General features: G+C 47.9%; 1 protein-coding gene across 3 annotated transcripts in view; it reads right to left on the bottom strand.

Moving 5' to 3' along the window:
- The window catches only part of CEP170B (centrosomal protein 170B), an 85,734-nt gene that overhangs the window by 39,311 nt on the left and 27,694 nt on the right, over positions 1-18,729 (bottom strand). For all 3 annotated transcript variants that reach the window (XM_035104935.2, XM_035104954.2, XM_060271576.1), the window contains exons 5-6: positions 15,826-15,884; positions 11,809-11,947 (exon numbers count right to left, since the gene is read on the bottom strand). In XM_035104935.2, coding sequence (XP_034960826.2) covers positions 11,809-11,947; positions 15,826-15,884 — 198 coding nt within the window. The remainder of the gene's footprint in view (positions 1-11,808; positions 11,948-15,825; positions 15,885-18,729) is intronic.

Here is an 18,729-nt window from a genome sequence, read left to right as displayed (position 1 = left end):
CTTCTTATTGAGACGGAGGAGGGGGGGGAAAGGGTCAGGTTAGAAATTACTCTACACTGGGGGCAGGCAATATGGTGCCTCCAGATGTTCGTGGACTCCCAAATCCCATCAGTGGACAGGGAGCTGGAGCTGTTTTTATATTGTGATCCTCGGGTGAACGGTGTTATAGAAATTTTAATAACAACAATTTGTGCTTTTATATTGTAAACCACCCTGTGATCCTCAAATGAAGGGTGGTGTACAAATTTAATGAATGAATGAATGAATGGGCCCACGGGCAAGAGGTTCCCCACTGCTGTGATAAGACCATCAGGTTCAGATTCTAAAAACCACCGAATTACACCACTGCAATAGGGTTTCCGGGAAGTTTCCTATCCCAAGCACTGATCTCACCTGGACCTGCTGAGGTTGCAGCCATGCCCTGGGGCAAAAGGTTACAGCCTAAACTCCCTAACCCACAGCACAGAAGAAGCCTACGTAAAGAGTCAACCAGCAGTGCCTGAAGCTTCAGTGAAAAGTAACTAAACAGCTCTGTCATCCTAGAGCCTGGCTCATTAAGCACCCATCCCTCTGCCACAACTTTTTATGCCAGCCTGTCCAGATGGCTCCAATTCATTCAGGCACTTTTCTTGGCTCATCAATCCAGCCAGACAGCTCAGGGAGGGCAAAGTGGGGAACAGCATCCCTTTAAATGACAGGATCGAGGTCACAAGTCTAGATCAATATTGAACTGTTGGGTGGCGGCAGCGATACTACAAACACCACCAACATTTGGGGTCGGGGAGGGAGAGAGAGTGGGATGAACAAGATAAAAACGGGCAAGGAAAAAAGAAAAAAAGGCCAATAGAGCACCGCCAATCAAAATTATCAAGTTCCAGTAGACGGTTTTTAACCCAGCAAAGCATTATGGGAGTTCCAGAACAAGGTGTCATCCATCATGTATATACTAATAATGAACTTAATTCTCCAGGAGCCAATTCTTAGGTAGCCAAAGAATGGACAAGAGGATGGTGGGGGAGAATCTCAACGCTTGCAGAAATACAAAAAGAAAAAAGTTGGGTGGTAGAATCAAGGCTTGAGAGGGGAGAATCCACAAGACTGTGTGTGTTCAGTGGAAAACTGGTGGCAGAGGGAGAGATGGAATAGGACCCTGAATAGGAGCACTCCATGCTGCAAAATTCGGCTGCAGGTCCCATTCGTCATCACTCACAGCTCAGGACCCTCAAGGACTTCCTCTCCCCATAAGAACCAACCTGGACCCTGCGATCCTCCTCTGTAGCCCTTCTTTGCATGTTTCTCCCACGAGAGGTCTGGAGGGCAGCAATATGAGAACGGGCCTTTTCTGCGGTGGCTTCTTGTTTGTGGAAAGCTCTCCCCGGGGAGGCTTGCCCGGCACCTTCACTACATATATTTAGGAGCCAGGCAACAATGTTGCTTTAAAACCAGGCCTTTAGCTGAGCAAACAACAATTGGTTTTGTACTGTTGTTCTTATTAGATCAGGAAGTCTTGTGGGGGGAAGTTATTGTATCAGGAAGTTTTTAATGTTTGACATTTTATTATGTCAACCATCAAAAACTGATTTATTATAAGCGCTTATTTATTATATGCGCTGGAAGCAGCCCCAAGTGGCTGGGGAAACCTAGCCAGATGGGCAGGGTATAACAACAGCAACAACAACAACAAACCACCGAACCATCCCAATTTAAACAGGGCATCCCGGAAATTCAGAAACCATCCTGGCTTCCGAGTGGATCATAGAATGTCCCTTTTTTTTGGTCCAGTGCTATGGCGCAAGTCAGCTTGCTCCTGTGAGAACTCGGGACCAAAAAAACCCGAGTGCCCCAATTTTGATCCCCTGGATATTGGAGGGTACCTTATTATGATATGCGTTCTGTGTTTTAATTTTTAAAATTTATTCTGTAAACCACCCTGTGATCTTCGAATGAAGGACGGTGTATACATTTAATAAATAAGAACAATAATTTCTGAAGTTAAAGTAGCTTTGTCCCACGAATGAACATTGCTGCCTCACCTGAGCAACAGACGGTTTCTTCCTGGCACCGCCAGCACTGACTGGCAGCATGTCTTGAACCCACCTCCCTCAAGTCACAAGGGGGTGGGGGGGGCAGAGTCCTCCCCAGTCTTGGTACTCTTGATAGCCCTTGAACTGGAAGTGATGGAGACTGTAGACAGGATGCCACATACCTGTCCGGTTCTTTGGATTGAACTCTTTTGTTCAAGCTCACGGGAGAAGGACTTTGAGGGCCAATGAGAGTACTGGGGGAAACTATTTACTATTTATCCTCCTGCTGATTGCAGGAGGGCGACAGCAGGGTTAATGCACAAAGGCAGCAAACTGCGATTTTTGGTACCTGACTGGGTGATGGCAAACAGAGGGCACATCGTGCTCTTGAAAGGGCACGATGTGTTGGATGCGCTTTGCATCTATGGTGTGCAAGTTCTGTGGAGTCTGGAATTCCCCAGCAGATGTGGCAGAAAGCAGCAAAGAAAAAGAAAGGTGGGGAGGGGGACCCATTAGCCATAACTGGGACGGGAGGCCAGGAGCCACATTAGATCAACCCAGCATTAGGAGAAGCAGCGCGGCACCCAACCCCCTCTCTGCCCCACTAAAAAGTCAATAAAAATAAAATGAGCGATTGCAAAGAGGGCACTGCACCAGCTCTCTCCAGACAATGAACTTGAGTGCTGATCTAAAAATACCGTCTGGGCAGATCAGAGGAAGGAGAGCCAGGCATTGAAATAAGGGCAGCTGTCCCAAGAGACGGCTTTTAATTGATGGTTCCTGCAGCTTTGATCATGGCAGCGGCTCACTCTATTTTCTCTGAAACCAAAATATTTATGCACTTTTTTTTTCAAAAGTAGCACGCAAAAAACACACACATACGAGTGCCTGGGCTGCCAATGGAAGTTTTTAAGTGACCCCTTTCCACACACACACAAACAGAAAGGTAAAAGCATCCTTCAGAGAGAGAAAGTGGCAGATTGTTACAGGCGGTTTGTAACAAAGACATCTCTCTCAAAATGAAAATCCATACCACTGCAGTCTAGCCCTTTCCCCATTCATTATTAACAGCATCTCTTCCACCTCCAGCAGACACAGATAACGAATGGACTGGCAGTGAAGGGGGGGTAGCAGAAAAGCAGGGTGGGGAATCTGATTCAATCTTTCACGGTTTACATCACAGGTCTTCAACGAAGGGGTCGGGAGCTGCAGGTATGTCATGGGGTCACAACACCAAGCGGCTGCCGTCATGTTGGACTTCAGCAAAGGCCAACCGGACCACATGGTGTCCTGGCCAGGGCATGTTCTTCTGACGAGACACTCATTCAATCAGTTCCCATGTGTGCTCATTTACAAAGCTATTGTACTACCAACTTTATTGAATGCTTGTGAAACATGCACCACTTATAAACGCCATCTCCAACTCCTCGAAAGATTCCATCAACGGTGTCTCCAAAAATTTTTGCACATCACTTGGGAAGACAGGCAAACTAATATCAGTGTACTGGAAGAAGCAAATATCACCAGTGTCGAAGCAATGATTCTTCAACATTAACTTCGCTGGACTGGTCATGTTGTTTGGATGCCTAGTTATCATCTTCCAAAGCTGCTACTCTATTCTGAACTTAAAAATGGAAAGCGTAATGCCAGTGGTCAACAAAGAAGTTTAAAGACTCTCTCAAGGCATATCTTTAAAAATGTAGTATAAACACCGACAACTGGGAAACAATGGCCTGTGAGTGCTCCAGTTGGAGAGCAGCCTTTACCAAAGGTGTCATGGACTTTGAAGATGCTCGAACTCAGGACAAAAGGGAGAAACATGCTAAGAGGAAGGCACACTTGGCAAACCCTCACCATGATCAACACCACCTAGAAACCTATGTCCCCACTGTGGAAGATCCAGAATTGGCCTCCACACTCACTTACAGACTTCCTGTGGAAACCATGTTCATGGAAGACAATCTTATTTGGCTACGAGTGATCAACAAAGAAGAAGTATCATAGAATCGTAGAGTTGGAGGAGGCCCTTGTGTTCATCTAGTCCAGGCATAGGCAAACTCAGCCCTCCAGATGTTTTGGGACTACAACTCCCATCATCCCTGACCACTGGTCTTGTGAGCTAGGGATGATGGGAGTTGTAGTCCCAAAACATCTGGAGGGCCAAGTTTGCCTATGCCTGATCTAGTCCAAACCCCTTGCAATGCAGGAATATGCAGCTGTCCCTTACAGGGATCAAACCTGCAACCTTAGCATGACCAGCACCATGTTCTAACCAACTGAGCTATCCAGCATAAATAGCAGGGCTTTTCACAGGTATGTATTTCCGGCCAACCACTGCCCCCATTTTCCTATCGCTATGCCTAGAGTGAGGACACATTGGGTTCCCACAGGTTCAGACGAGACGGACTTCCTAGGGTTTCAGTCGTCCCCTCCAGCATCATCACAGGGCTCTGACTGGGAGCACGTTTTCACCCCCAGCAGCTTGGATGCCACAGAGTTTTTGGGCTTCCAATCATCTCCCCAGCTACCCATGTCCTCGGGGGAGGGGGGGCCTGGAGGGGGTGGATGTAAGGGGGAGGGATTATAGAGAACCCTCCCCCCTCATCAGAAGCAGCCCGTCTCCAAGCAGTCATGAGAGCGAGGGGTCTGAAGGGGTGAGTCAGGAAACAGAGAGGGAGTGCCAGGGCTCTGGCAACATCAAAGAGCCCCTGCTCCATAGGCAGGAAGAGAGGGAGGCGGAAAGAGTGGACAGGAATAGGTCAGACAGAAGACCCATCCCCCCCCCCGACGCCGGAATTGAGGAGGAGGAGGAAAGGGAGGCGCTTCTCAGTTCCGAGGCTTTTATGCTGGTCCCGAACGCAGAAGGGGATAGTGCAGGAATCTGACTCGAGCGGGTAGACATGAAATGAGCAATCCGTTACACTGTAAATAATGTGCACCAATAAAAATGTCTGAAAGACAAGCATGTGGAAGGTCGTTACTCAAGAGTAGTCACAACACACCCTTGACAGAAAGAAAGAAAGAAAGAAAGAAAGAAAGAAAGAAAGAAAGAAAGAAAGGATAGATTGATTAGATAGATAAGATAGATAAGATAAGATAAGATAGATGATAGATAGATAGATAGATAGATAGATAGATAGATAGATAGATAGAGTAGAGAGATAGAGAGATGATAGATAGATATAGATAACACAATAAGAGCACATCTATTTGAAACCCACATTCATTTCTCAAAAAGGGGGGTCATTGTTAATGCTAAGTAAATTTAGCACCTAGTGAGTGAGCCCCATGGAACAGAGTGAGGCTATTTCACAGTAGATATACTTAGGGCCACACCGCGGTTTAAAACAGTATTTCAGAGCTGACCAAGAGAACTAAATCACTATATACCTGCAAAGTATCCACAACACCGACTGTCAAAGTCCTGTGCTATTCCACAAATCACTTCCAAAAGACACAAATTTGCAGCCAGCTTCCATGCAGAAAGGAAAACAAATGGTAAAACCTACCTGGGGCTCAGGAGAGAAGGAAGACGACTTCAGAACTGCAGGATGAGCCCAGGGGCAAATCATGTGCTGAACTCCTTCCTAATCTAATCAGGGGGATCAGCTAATTCCTAAATCGCAAGAGGGCAGAGCTCTCTTTTCCAGTCTGTTTTTTATGAAATGAAAACAAAATATTGCAAAGTACAGGCAAGTGACGATCGGCAATTGAAACAGACTTGGGTCTCAATAAAAGTTCTCAGGACCGTGGAATGACGCTTGCTGAAGCTGGCTTCTGTGATGTATTGAGAAAAGACAGCAAAATAATAATAATCTCATACAAACTTTCACTGTGTTGCTTTTTCAACATTTTACAAAAACGTATTTCAGGCACTGAGAGGGAATGAAAGAGGCTTTACTTGTTTGGATTCCTAGCTCGGTTCTCCTGGGCTCTCAGCTTCCAACAGAAGCAAAACAAACAAATGAAATTTGCTCACCTCAGAGCTTGCTTCATTTTGCTAGAAGCAAATTACTAAATACCTACAGGCTTAACCCAGCAGTTTTCCTTCCAAAGCTTCTTTTCCACCACGACTGAGTAAGCCCACTTTTCTACTAAAGGTATTATGTTCTTTATTCCATTAATGATTTAAACCCACTTCCAATCCTCAAACTTAGGGAGGGGGATGACTAAAAGGGTCTACAAGAGCCGGATTGGTGGTATAACACAAAACCATACACCTGTTGCACAAGACTTTCATTAACGGATCAATGCGTTGAGAAGAGTGCAATACAGCCCTCGTGGGATCGTTGTACTCCTTCAGAATAATGGAAAAGGGATAACATAGAAGCATAGAATCACAGAGTTGGAAGGGACCACAAGGATCATTTAGTCCAACCCCCTGCAATGCAGGAATCTTTTGCCCAATATGAGACTCGAACCCACAACCTTGAGATTAAGAGTCTCACAATAACACAATGGAATTCATAACAGTGGCAATTAACTGAACGTTTATTCAAAACCTAATTAAAATTAATTGGTTTAATAATCAACCCAACAAAACTGATCAACTATTTATTGTTTAAATTTGTATGCTGCCCTTCATCCAAATATCTTAAGGTGGTTCACAGCTGTGAACCTGATCGAATGCATCCCCCATAGGTTGGCAGGAGCTGGGACTGAGCAACAAGAGCTCACCCTGTCGCGGGGATTCGAACCGCCGACCTTCTGATTGGCAAGCCCTAGACCAGGGGTCAGCAAAATTTTCCAGCAGGGGGCTAGTCCACTGTCCCTCAGACCTTGTGGGGGGGCCAGACTATATTTTGAGGGGGGGGGATGAACGAATTCCTATGCCCCACAAATAACCCAGAGATGCATTTTAAATAAAAGCAGACATTCTACTCATGTAAAAACATGCTGATTCCCGGATCGTCTGTGGGCCGGATTTAGAAGGCGATTGGGCCGCATCCGGCCGCCGGGCCTTAGTTTGGGCACCCCTGCCCTAGACTCTGTGGTTTAACCCACAGCGCCACCTGTGCCTGAGACTGGTATCTAACTTTGTGAGTGACCTGGGACAAGCGAGTGCTGAAGCCCTGGAGTCCCCTTCTGCCTCAGAAGTGAATGGGGGTGTGCAACATCAGGTGCTATAACTGGCAGATATTATAAAGCCTCTGCATTGGCGAGGCATGGCAGAAATAACAAGGGCCCCACCTTTTCCCTTTGCCTGGTCAGTGTACTATGTTCCTTCTGCACTGCAGGGCTCCCGTTGAATACTTACTCTGGTGGGACAACATCCACACAATACACTTAAAAGCAGCATTAAACCACAGACATAGCTTCGCCCAAAGAATCCAAGGAATTGCAGTTTGTTAAAGGCGCTGGGAGTTGACAGGCAACCCCTATTCCCTGCACAGAGCTACAATTCCCAGAGTGGTTTAACAATGAAGGAACTCTGGGAATTGTAGCTCGGAACTCTGGGAATTGTAGCTCTGTGAAGCGAACAGGCGTCTCCCGACAACTCTCCGCACTCTTTGCAGAGCTCCAGTGACGCTTTGGGGGAAGCCATGAGTGTTAAATTGGTGCAATCAGCATCAGGTATGGTTGGACTACAACTCCCATCAGCCCCAGCCAGCAGTGGATGATGGGAGTTGTAGTCTAACAACATCTGGAAGCCCCATGTTGGTTGCACCCTTAACAAACGGCCGTTCCCCGAGGTACTTTGGGGAGGAGCTGTGAGTGTTAAAAGTGGTAAAGGTGCAAAGCATGCCCTGGCATGACTTTTAGAACACACACTACAGCTGTGTGTTGATACAGCTACCCACTTGCCCAGACAGGTGGTATGGACAGACACCTGCCCATACACCAAATGCATGGCAGGGAAGGCAAGACCACGTCTATTGGTCATGGCTCCAAACACCTAGCACGCAACTGGCCACACCCCAGGCACCCACAGGTGCTGCACCAATGCAACTGTACACACTTAGATCCTCTTCTTAGTAATGCTGCACATAGAACCATAGAATTGTAGAGCTGGAAGGGACCCCCAAGGACATCTCGTCCAACCCCCTACAATGCAGGAATCTCAACACGCAGCCCCCCCATCCAATCTGAAACCATACCGGACCCTGTTTGTGCAGGCAATGGCTGGGCACGGCCAACAGGCTCAAAAGCGGCAGGATGGCCTGCAGACCTGTAAAGTTGGGTTCTAACAGAACTCTGAGCATGCCTAAACTTTCCACCAATTTTCAGCAGAACTACTGCAAATGTTAGTTTTCAAGGCGCTGGTCCATAAGGTGCATAGTCAACATGGCAGCCTTTCAGATGGTACTGGGCTGAAATTCCCGTCAGCCCCAGCTAGCAGGGCCAATGGTCAGGGATGGTGGCAGCTTCAGTCCAGAATCCGGATGATGGCACATTGGCTGCCCCAGATGTAGGCGAACTTGTGTAATCTCCAGCAGCCGACAAGATAAGGCAGGCAAGGGATGTGAATTCATTACTCTGGGGATTGACACGGGAGGGCGGTTGTGCTTTACAACAGCATGGCAAAGATCTGGCTCACATTACAGCTGTTGCCACCGGGAAGTTTCCTTCGAGGCTGAGAAGGCAGTTGCCTCCTTTCACCCTTGTCTGCTGTCGCAGCTCATCACGGGAAGCGGCTCCTCATGAATGCAAACTCCTGGCTCGCTCCGAGCAATGCAAAACGGAGCTTGTCATGTCTACTGGAGGCGTCACAGGTAAAACTGACAGCCACCAGCCACACAGGGCTTACTCGCCCTTATATTTTGGCCCTTTCTTTCCACGATTTAAAGCTCAATATCCAAGCATTTTTATTTGCCCCGAACTTTCCCCACAGAAACCAGCTCTTTTAAGCTGAATCCGAGCAAACAACAGTTCGGGTTTTCCTCCGATTGAGGGGGCTTTCTAGCAGGGAAAGCTCAGGGCAAAAAAGGGCTGTCGGACATGGAGCTTCAAATCACAGGCTGTGCCTGGAAAGAACAGAGGAAAGGTAAATGGAGATAAGTCCTGAAAGGGAGGAGGTGTGCCTTTTTGAACACAACACATGAATGAAAAAGAGGTAGATGCATGCCTGTGAACTCTCCCTCTCTCAGCTCAAATAAAGAACCAACAGGGAAAGGATGGCTCTAATACCTGATCCCGGCTTAGAGGGGATTTTTGCAAGGACAAATATGCCTGCATGGAAGATTAAGGTCACGAGAAACTGCCGTCACTGAGACCAGCCTCCATAAGTCCAGCAAAGATCCCTTTCCCTTCCCTTTGCAACCGAGATGGGCTTTAAGGGCGAACTGAAAGGAGACTCCTGTCAGTCTGAATCATAACAATAATTGCATGATTTGCACCCCGCCCATCTGACTGGGTTGCCCCAACCACTCTGGGGCGGCTTCCAACAAATATAAAGCAGAATAAAGCATCAAAACTTCCCTGCGCAAGGCTGCCTTCCTTCCTTCTAACGCACAAGGGTTGCCAGGGCAACAACTGGCCTTCAAGACAACGCTAATAATACGTGGTTGAGGGGAGAGGAAGGAGTCGGCCAGTCTCCTCAGCTTTCACCACCCCTGTCCCATACCTTTTGGGATATCGCTTAAGTTTTACTGAGGTGTGCACGTTCTTAAAATATAATTAATTCATTCAAAGCGCAACTACGCTGAGCTATACTCCTCGGCCTAGTTCTCCTCAGACCCTTTCCAGGCGTTTATTCAATTTATTCTATTCTCCACACCAGCCTCGCCCCAAGCTGCGGCCCTCCAATAAGAACGTGAGAAGGGTCTGGCTGCTGGATCAGGCCTAAGGCCAGGAAGATGGCCAGGAAACATGGTGCTAGACTCCAACTCCCATCATCCCTTACCATTGGCCATACTGAGCAGAACTAATAGGACCTGGAGTCCAGCAACAACCAGAGGGCACCTGCCACTCAAGATGGCGGCATCTCAAGCGAAGTCAGAGAGAAGCTTTTCTTCTCACCTCAGCGCATGATGAAACTGGGTGAAATATTTGGCTTATGGGCTAATCCCCAAAGGAGGAAACGCCTGGAATCAAGAGAAGCCGCAATTATTTGAAAGTGAGATTTTGCTTAACCCTGAAATACAGAAACATGAGGAAAACCGGGGAAAGGGGAAGGAAGAACCTGCCTTGTATTTGATGCAGTTCTGGTTGTCCCCATTTATCTGAGATTTAGGGTTGTAAGACGCGGGTGGCGCTGTGGGTTAAACCACAGAGCCTAGATCTTGCCAATCAGAAGGTCGGCGGTTCAAATCCCTGCGACAGGGTGAGCTCCCGTTGTTCGGTCCCAGCTCCTGCCAACCTAGAACGTCAAAGTGCAAGTAGATAAATAGGTACCGCTACAGCGGGAAGGTAAACGGCGTTTCCGTGCGCTGGTCTGGTTCGCCAGAAGTGGCTTAGTCATGCTGGCCACATGACCTGGAAGCTGTGTGCGGACAAACACCGGCTCCCTCGGCCAATAACGCGAGATGAGCGCCGCAACCCCAGTGTCGGTCATGACTGGACCTAATGGTCAGGGGTCCCTTTACCTTTACTAGGGTTGTAGGCAGTGCTAAAAGGTAAAGGTACCCCTGACCGTTAGGTCCAGTCACAGATGACTCGGGTTGAGGCGCTCATCTCGCTCTATAGGCCGAGGGAGCCGGCGTTTGTCCGGAGACAGCTTCCAGGTCATGTGGCCAACATGACTAAGCCGCTTCTGGCAAACCAGAGCAGCGCACGGAAACGCCGTTTACCTTCCCGCTGTAGCGGTACCTATTTATCTACTTGCACTTTGACATGCTTTCGAACTGCTAGGTGGGCAGGAGCTGGGACCGAACAACAGGAGCTCACCCTGTTGCGGGATTCGAACTGCCAACCTTCTGATCGGCAAGCCCTAGGCTCAGTGGTTTAGAGCACAGGGCCACCCGCGTCCTTGTAGGCAGTGCTAGTCCCACTGAAAAGGAACAGATACGACTAAGCTAAGTCCATTTATGGGTCAACCAGCACCGAATGCAGCTTTATTAGTTATTCCTTTTATTATTTCTTTATACTGCACCTTTTAAGAATGCTCCCTATATAGGTGGGCTTGGTAAAAGAGTCGACGTAAGAAGCAAAATGGCGAGACAACGCAGAACAGCTAAAAAGCTGCCTTAAAAATCATGCCTGTATATCCAGATAAAAAGAAATCAAAGAAGACCCTCTTAAGAATAATAACATGAAGAGAGGGGGCTGCTGGATCAGGCCAATGGCCCATCTAGTCCAGCATCCTGTTCTCACAATGGCCGATCGCATGTCTGTGGGAAAGCTGCAAGCAGGATTTTATCACAAGAGCAATCACCTCTCCGGCTTCCAGGAACTGCTATTTATTATTATTATTATTATTATTATTATTATTATTATTATTATTATTATTATACCGCCCTTCATCCATGGATCACAGGGCAGTTTACAATATGAAAGCACAAAATACATACCATAATAATGAATGAAAACATTATTTGTAAAAAACAAAAAAACAAAATCAGTTTCAGTTTTGCTACCTCCATCTATGGTTGGTAGCCACTCATAACTTTTTCCTCCGCGAATCTGCCAAGCCCATCGCTGCCTCCTGTGGGAGCGAGTTCAAATCTCACGCAGATCTCATTTTGGCATGGGTAAGGAGAGGCAAGGTTGCATTGCGCCAGATCCACAACGGCAACCCCACACTCCTGCTGGACGGCTAACTCCTAATCACCAGCAAAATCAAGACGAGAGAGAGAGAGACAGGCTCATTTCGGTCCCCGGCCAACTGGTTTTCCCGCACAGGTACCTGTAATTGCTTTCTTCTCGCCTTTCTCCAGCTTCGCTTGGGGCGACTCGGTATCTCCGCCGTGCTCCAAGGGCTGCTCCACCCTTTTCATGACTGCGCTTTTGAAGCTCATCTGAAGCTGGCTGGTGTATTTCTCGTGCTGAAGGGCAAAAGCGAGACACACAAAGGTCTATAGCGCAAAGGTTGGGTGGGGGAAAACCTCTTCCAGCCCAAGGGGCAACACTCCCTTTTTGAGCAAGCCTTTGGGGGCCGCAAGACAATTTTTGGGTAGAGCAAAATAAGCATTAAGTTTATTCACAGGCAAGCTTATTCATACACTCTCTAGCCACTTATCCAGCCAAGCAAGAAGTATTGTTAGAGTTCAAGGACAGGGCCGGATTTAGGTTTGATGAGGCCTTAAGCTACTGAAGGTAATGGGGCCCTTTATATGTGATATTTTAGGGAACAGGCTAGCAGGCAGGGCCCATTACTTACATCATAGGAGCCTACACAACACAAAACACTGCTGCTGTATGTAGATTTTTAAAATATATATATATATATCTTATATTTTGGAAATGTACATACAGGTGTTTTTTCCCTTTAAATTTGTTTCTCGGGGGGCCCCTAAGCTATAGCTCAGGCATAGGCAACCTTGGCCCACCACATGTTTTGGGACTACACTTCCCATCATCCCTGACCACTAGTCCTGTTAGCTGTGGATCATGGGAGTTGTAGTCCCAAAACATCTGGCGGGCCAAGGTTGCCTATGTCTGCTATAGCTTGTTTAGCTTCTATGTAAATCCGGCACTGTTCAAGGACACATTCCAGCCAGGCAAAAACGAGTCAGGGATGGCGAGAGGTGCGACTTGGGAGTGTGTGTGGACACAGAGGAACGGCTGACATGAACACTTGCAAACAGGTTGATCTGAATGCACGTGAAGTTGCCCCTGGGACAAAGCAAAGCATCTCTGGGCCTAGTCGGTGCCAGAATCATAGAATTGTAGAATTGGAAAGGAGCATCAGGGTGATCTAATCCAACCCCCCGCAATGCAGCAACCTTGTAATTGAAATTAATAATTTGTCATTGTTACAGTGTGAAGAGTAAACAGGAATGGGGAAATGCAAAACATTTTGGTAGTATTTTGTGGGGGGGGGTGCGCAAAGGCAAGAAGTTTGAGGAGAAGAGAAAATGGGCTTCTTTGCAGTCCTGGGGCAGTACATGTGGACATCCTAATACCCTCAGACCCCTTATTTATAATATTTTTTTTAAAAAATGACGGGGTTGAAGTTTTGAGACGGTCTGCCTGCTCGGGGACATAGGCGTCAACTTCCAGATAGGAAAATAAGGGAAAATAAGGGATCAGCGGCGGCACGGCACCAGAAGTCGCTTCTGCACATGTCCAGACATGCGTAGAAGCGACTTCCGGTGCCGGCTCTGCCCGATTTCCGGTGCCCAGACATGGGCAGAGCGGCAGCGGAAATCAGTTCTGCGCATGTCCAGACATGGGCAGAAGCGACTTCCGGTGTCAGGCTGCCCATGTCCGCATGTCTGGGCACCAGAAATCGCTTCTGCGCATGCTTGGGCATGCGCAGAGGCGATTTCCAAAGCCAAGTGAGTAAGCAGCCAGCCGAGAGCCGGGCCATGGCTGCCAGCGCCGGCAGGAGCTGCAAATCCAGGGGATTTACGGGATATTTTTCAATTCGGGAGACCAGCGGGAAACGGATTTAAATCTGGGGGTTTCCTGCGAAAAACAGGAGACTTGACAGCTATGCTTGGGGAGCCTGCCTGTTTGTGTGTGTGCGTGTTTTATTTTTTGTGGGGGTTGTAGCTGTTTCGCCTGTTGTTGTTCGGAAAGGCAACCATCACTAGTTTTTCTTTCCGTGAAATGGGCTTTGTTTGTGTGTCCATGGCAGTTCTGGGTGTGTCCCGAGGCCTAAGAAGGCTGGAGACATTTCTTATAACCTGTTGCTGAAACAAGCCACTGTTTCAAAATAGCACACATACACCCCCAACCTTTTGTGAAAGCTCTTTTGCCCTGCCACGGAATTTACACAAGACCTCCAATCTGCACTGTTGTGTGTCTTTCTTACGATGTGCGTATTACTTTCTCAGGCTCGGACAGCCAAAACATGGCCCGAATCCTGCTTGACAACTTTGCCTGAGCCATGGACTTTCACAAGAACCTCATCACTGGCTGGCTTTAAAATAAAAAGTACCGGTAAGTGAAATTGCTGGAGCTCATGACTATGGGCCAAAACCTTGACAAGGTGAAGGCAGCCTATCCTATGGACTAGGCAAAGATATATAATAATCAGCGAAGTACCAGTCTTGGCAAAACACGGAACCGCCAGGTGGGGATTAACTCTGATCTAAGATTGTTTCAGCATATTGTACTGCACTGGGTGTTTCTCATGGGAAAGCTCTGAAATAAATGGGAGTGGTGGCGGCAAAGGTGCACCTGTACTTTTTGCACAACACCTGTTCTCATCAACAAAGCTCGTGCCTGAATGAGAATCTCTGAATGAAATGTGCACACCACTCTTCCATTGGGGGTTTCTAAGCAGAGGTCAGGTGACCATCAGCACTTCACCCAGCGATAGTGCCAGCAGCGGGTCAGGAGGGAGGGCTCCAAGATGCTGCTCCAAGATGCTGCTTGCACCGACTCAGACAGCCAGTAGAGGAAGGAAGGCTCAGCGACACAGCGGAGTCACAGCAATGTCCCCGCCAACAAAGGGGAGATGGGATGCAGCCCCTTCCGGCGCCCGATTTGAGGTGCGCGCCCAGACGTAGGGCGAAGGGGAGGTGTTTTGGGGTCCCCAAGCTCTTACGTTGGACTAGAAACCGGAAGGCGGTATTGCCGGATTCTGGGAGCGACTAGGCAGTCATGTTTTCTGATGTCTCTGCACTGTAAATAGTATGCACAATAAAACTCTTAAAGACAGAGCGGACTGTAGAGATCTTTCCTATTCTAATCGATACAAGAGGGTTCTGGAAGCTTCTGTGTGTGAAAGAAACAAGCAGAAGGTTCATGGTGTTTGGGTTATTTCTTCAGAGAAGCTAAGTGCAGCCAGTGGCGGAGCTTCGTGCTCCGGCACCGGGAGGTGGCAAGCAAGCGGGGGCGGGGCTGGCACGCGTCTTGGGGGCGTTGCCCGCAGGGGCGTGGTGTGCGTCCTGGGGGCACGGTGCCCAGTGTGAGCGGGGGGTGGCAGCCACGATGGAAGCCTGCCGGGATCGCGCTGCTGGGGGCAATGCGCTCCCCCCGCACTCCTCTTCCTCCCCCAGTGAGTGCAGCTGGTTTAAACTGGTTCTGCTATCTCCTTTAGTCAAGGTCATGCTGACTATAAAAGTAAGGCCAGAAGAAGCCTGGGCTTCACTTTCTCTTCCTATCTCTCTTCCTTCTGGTGTGGTGTTCTGTACACAGTATGCTTAGTGTTAAGGTTTAGTCTTATTATAAGTTATTGTAAGTTTAAGTTAAGTCTGCTGCAACTGGATTTCTTATGGACAGTGCTAATCCTGATTGTATTGGATTTGTGACTATTATAATCCTTTGCCTTCAGTAGCAGTAAAGCTCGCTGGATGAAATATTAATTGCCCCTGGTCTATTTTTTGGGAATCCTGCAATGTGCTAACTGTAATCTGCTCTGGATCCGTATTGAGTAGAATTCCCTGACGCTCCCTACAGGCACAGAAATGACCTTCCCAATATCAGCTGATCTCGTTATCCATGGAAACACGCAGAGCATGCGTCCTACCACTGAGCCACACAGCCCCTCATTTCTACTGCTAAGAGAGCTATTGGAGGAATCAGATCCCACGCCTCCTATGAATCTAGGAAATCCCATTTCCCCGACACCCGTTTTGGGGGATTTTGCAAGCTAAACAGCAGAAAGAAAATGGTGTCGATCCACTCGTGCGATCTCCCTGACCTGTAGGAATAGCTCACTAGCGCAAGAAGCGTGTCATAAATAGCCCCCCCCCTTATTCTCATCCCGCCCCCCCAACAAACAAACATAAAAAGGAATGCAAATGCTCACCTTTAGCGCTTCTTCTGGGACCTTGTGTTGGATGTGTTCGAGCACATACATGTTGGCATGTAGAGAACACGTTAAGGAAAGAAGCAGAGGGGTTTTTTTGCAGGACTCATCTACTGTAACAAAATTAGAAGCCAACCGTAACATTATTAGAAGCCAACGGCAACTCCTCTCCCAACACGGTCATGTCAGATGATTTCAAAAGAGCCATAAATAAACATTCATCATACAGCGGCTGGAAAGGGAAAGTGTGTAAGGGGATGGAGATTCACCATCTGTGACAAGACTGATTTGCGATGGGGTGCATATGTTAAAACTGAGCATTGCTGATATAACTGAGGTGCAATCCAAATTTTCCCACTCCCGCCACTGGGGAGCTATCAAAACATCTGCAGGCCTGCTGTTCATGACAGCTGGGGTGGAAGTTGCAGAGCAGGGTGAACAGCCCCAGATCAGGCCCGATGCAGTGATGCAACAGCTTGCGATCCAGCAGATCCTTGGCCGTCTCAGCACAGGCCCAACAGAGCTTTCAGATCTTCCGAGGAGATCCTGTTAGTCATCTCATGACCAGCAGATTATCACTTATCGATGAGGAAGCAGGACTTCTCGGTGGTAGCACACATCTTTAGAATAGGCAGAGGGCCTTCTCGGTAGTGGCACCCACCCTGTGGAATGCCCTCCCACCAGAGGTCAAAGAGAACAATTACCAGACCTTTAGAAGGCATCTTAAGGCAGCCCTGTTTAGGGAAGCTTTTAATGTTTGATGGATTTCTGTATTTTAATGTTTTGTTGGAAGCCGCCCAGAGTGGCTGGGGGAACCCGGCCAGATGGGCGGGGTATAAATAATAAATTATTATTATTATTATTATTATTATTATTATTATTATTATTATACTGTCCCCTTGGTTGTTTGAGAGGCAGAGAGAGACGCCAAGCTTTATATGCCTCTTTAAGTTTACGCAATATTTCAAGGTCTCCAATTCCCAACTTTCAATTGTACACTGCCCAATTTGACTTATAATACAGTTTTATTCTGTTTCTGCTTAGTTTTTAGAAAGTATCATTCGTTATTGTTGTATATATACATGAACAGATATAGCTCCCCACGCCCCGGATTATATCTGCTGATCATGATTTGCAGAGAGAGAGAGAGAGAGCAGTATATAAATTCTACAAATCAATAAAGAAAAGGAATTCACTGCACCTTCAAAAGAAAAAAAAACACACAGCACACCAGCTAGGATCACCTCGCAGCCAAAACTTACATCATTTCTACAAGGAAGTAAAAAAAAAAAAAAACACCTCAGGTGGGCAAGAGAGGAAAAACAGGTGATTCAGAATCACAGGAGGAGAAAGTTGATGACATCATTCCTTTCTCCCTGCCTGCCTCTCTCCCCCCCCCCTTCCTGCCAAGTCCTCTTACACCTATCCATCCAGCTGCAATTAAATTAAGCTATACTTCAGTTGGCAAGAAGGACACTTGAGAGTCCCTGAATGGCTGCGCCAATCCAGGGCATGCCCTTGCAACAAACAGAGTGCATTCCATTCATTTCAAATGAGTTCTCCTATGGAGGGTTGCTCACACTAAAGGATTTTTTTAAGGGAGAAGAAGAAGAAGAAGAAGAAGAAGAAGAAGAAGAAGAAGAAGGAGGAGGAGGAGGAGGAGGAGGAGGAGGAGGAGGAGGAGGAGGAGGAGGAGGAGGAGGAGGAGGAGGAGGAGGAGGAGGAGGAGGAGGAGGAGGAGAAGCAGCAGCCCTGCCGGATCAGACCAAAGGCGCACCTAGTCTAGCATTCGGTTCTCACAGTGTAAGGCCATCCAAGTCAATGGTCATCACTACTGCACACAGTTCGAAAAACCAATGCTGTCGCCCAGGCCTCCTCACAGAAATAAATGTGGACATCCCTGCACAGCAGTGTTAGAAACCGAGCTATGAAAGCTAAATGGCACTTAAACCCAGGTTATGGGCACATCAACAGAATGTCTAGGTGTGCCTTTTAAATAACAAGAAGACAAAGCTGAAAATGAATGAACTGTGGCGAGTATATCACGTTCGTTTTTTACATGGTCTAGTACTTCCGCCGCGCACTCCCGTAATATTCTTAAGAGGTTCTCTTCTCAAGTCTTCGGAGAGTGGCTGGAAGCAGGAAGGCAGAAAAAGGCCTACCTTTCCTTCCACTCTGCAATTTTTATCTTGAAATCTTAGGCGCAGTATTGGGCCCAGAGCTCACAAAATGCTCGCACTAATGAAACTCCCTGTCGCAAAATGTGCCTAGAACAGGCACCCCCAAACTCGGCCCTCCAGCTGTTTTGGGACTACAATTCCCATCATCCCTGACCACTGGTCCTGTTAGCTAGGGATGATGGGAGTTGTAGTCCCAAAACAGCTGGAGGGCCGAGTTTGCGGATGCCTGGCCTAGAACAATGGGAGTTTCGAACGCCAAGCCATACGTCCCTGCTTGGCCACTGCTCAGCAGAGGCAACTAGAAAGTGCATATCCCCTTCCGCCCCCTTGACCGCCATGTTGCCAGACACTGTGGCACACGGGCGCTGAGCTGTCCCGCTTCCAGAATCACATGGGTAGAGCAGATTCGCTACCAGAGGAATCCTTGGCTGAGCCTGTTCCACTCTGTGCAGGTGAAAGGCGGCACCCTTAAGAGCAAAGAGGGGGAGAGGGGGATGTTTGAGGAGGAGGAGAAGCAGAAGAGTTTGGATCTGATATCCCACTTTATCACTAGCCTAAGGAGTCTCAAAGCAGCTAACAGTCTCCTTTCCCTTCCTCCCCCACAACAAACACTCTGTGAGGTGAGTGGGGCTGAGAGACTTCAGAGAAGTGTGACTAGCCCAAGGTCACCCAGCAGCTGCATGTGGAGGAGCAGGGAAGCAAACCCGGCTCACCAGATTACGAG

Source organism: Zootoca vivipara, chromosome 1, assembly GCF_963506605.1.
Source record: "Zootoca vivipara chromosome 1, rZooViv1.1, whole genome shotgun sequence".
Classification (NCBI taxonomy): Eukaryota; Metazoa; Chordata; class Lepidosauria; order Squamata; family Lacertidae; genus Zootoca; species Zootoca vivipara.
The sequence above is the reverse complement of the archived record's forward strand: the minus strand, read 5'-3'. Positions and strand labels throughout refer to the sequence as shown.